The following is a 1,885-nucleotide window of genomic DNA, read 5'->3' on the forward strand; positions in this document are numbered from 1 at the left end:
ACTATTTTATTCATACGATTATTTCTTTTATTTAAATACAATCCCTTTTATTTATACATTTATACATTCTTATTTATTTATATATACCCGTTTACTTGTTTAATATTTTTTATATTTAAATATATACCCTTTTATTTTTATATTTTTTACCTTTATTTTTTAAATATGTACCCTTTATTTTATATCTATTACTTTTATTTAAATACATATCCTTTTATTTATACATACATACCCTTCTATTCACATCATTATTTACCATAGCTGGTCAGCAGTTGCGCTGTGCGAGCGCGCACTGTTGCATCGAATTTCTGCAAAATAAACGAAGGTGGAAAATGAATTCGAAGGGATGTATATAATATCATTTAGGTTGCCATCGCACATATGAACCTTGCATATGTGGATTGGTACGGGTCGACAATACAAAGCATTGAACCAGCTCAGAGATTAAAACTAAGTTCAGAGATTACAATTAATTCAAAAATGAGATGAACAGATGAGTATTGGACGTGTAATGGAATGCACATATGAAACGACGCAGTAAACAGTAACCATTGGGCAAGTCAGCCGATGGTACAACCGGTGAGGAATATGGAACGAAGCAATAGGCCAAACCCTAAAAACCCCAAACGCCTAAACCCCTGAAACCCAAAACCCTTGGGAAAGTCAAACGCTGTGACCACAGGTGTAAAAGGTGATGAATAATGGATGCAATGCATAGTACTGTTCGAGGGCACCGACTCTCTGGTGAAAAACCCTATCCGCCCTTGACACCGAAGACAGACAGCCCGTGAGAACTTGTGGGATACCAATAGGAAAACCCTAAACCCTACATCGAAAACCCCTAAACCCTACATCGACAAACCCTAAACCCTACATCGAAAAACCACTACACTTGACCACACTTCACCGCACCGTCCTGTCAGTCCAATGGATACGACCCCTCAATTGACACATCACAATACGTGAACGTAATGTGTATTCTCATCTGCAGGAGCCACCACTAAACCCTAGACCCAGTGTCCGATGAATGATAGCTATCGCGCCTGCGCACACAACGGACAGGGCTTACCTCCATAATTTGTGTACACCCCTCCACAGCCAACTCTAAGATCCCCTCCAACTTGTCGATATGCAGTCTCTGATCCATCTGAGTCATCAACACTTTCTTGGACTTCGGTAACACAGCCACAACCATCTCAGGGCCACCCGCACTTTTCTCAGTCTGATTGAGATCTGAGGGTAGCCATAGCAACCACAACGAAGAGAGTTGAGTAGGTATAATACGGAATTGGGTACGCATTGCCCTGTTACGGCACTTCTCTGTCGCTGATAGATAGTAACCATACCATGCAATACATGCGCATCAAGACATTACGATCCCACGCACATGCACTCGACATCCCCTCACTAAACACACCCATGAGAGGCATAAACGTACACAGGCTATGCAACAATCACCAAACACACACACTATAGACACAAACGTATACACGCTTCAAATATGTGCGTATGTGTCTACCCGTACGTATGATATATCTTACACATACGATAGCAGCTAATGACCCGTCTCACTATACACCTGACCACCCCAATGACCCCCCCCACACACACACCACCACACACCCACCCCTACTACACGCCATACCTAAGATCGGCGTATCCTCAATAAAGCTCGACGTCACCGAGCACACATAGTCTGACAAGGGTATACCGGCGTCGATCAGTGCCAGACAAGCAGCGTTGACGCACGCACTCAACTGACCTCCGTCCGCCTGCATGACTTGAACAAAGATGTCTATTTGGGATCGTGGGTAGTTGGTGGTCACTACCGCAGACTCGAAGATCTCCTGGATCAGGGTGGCCATTTCGGTTGTGCGTTTGTCTC

General features: G+C 43.4%; 1 protein-coding gene across 1 annotated transcript; it reads right to left on the reverse strand.

The window, feature by feature from the left end:
• Nucleotides 1-172: 172 nt before the first annotated feature.
• On the reverse strand, nt 173-1,885 carry SARC_07370 (hypothetical protein). Its single transcript, XM_014298703.1, has 3 exons — nt 1,646-1,885; nt 1,070-1,233; nt 173-308 (listed from the first exon to the last, which is right to left on the reverse strand). Exons 1-3 carry the CDS (start codon nt 1,863-1,865, stop codon nt 249-251), a joined length of 444 nt encoding a protein of 147 aa, XP_014154178.1. The 5' UTR covers nt 1,866-1,885; the 3' UTR covers nt 173-248.

This window comes from Sphaeroforma arctica, assembly GCF_001186125.1.
Source record: "Sphaeroforma arctica JP610 unplaced genomic scaffold supercont1.578, whole genome shotgun sequence".
NCBI classification, from domain to species: Eukaryota; class Ichthyosporea; order Ichthyophonida; genus Sphaeroforma; species Sphaeroforma arctica.

Excerpts from the sequence above, each read along its gene's own strand:
- SARC_07370 (XM_014298703.1), bottom strand. The coding sequence starts at position 1,865 with ATGGCCACCCTGATCCAGGAGATCTTCGAGTCTGCGGTAGTGACCACC. Across the intron at positions 1,234-1,645 it reads TGAGGATACGCCGATCTTAG|ATCTCAATCAGACTGAGAAA; the intron begins GTATGGCGTGTA and ends GGCTACCCTCAG. Across the intron at positions 309-1,069 it reads GGTGTACACAAATTATGGAG|AAATTCGATGCAACAGTGCG; the intron begins GTAAGCCCTGTC and ends TTTATTTTGCAG.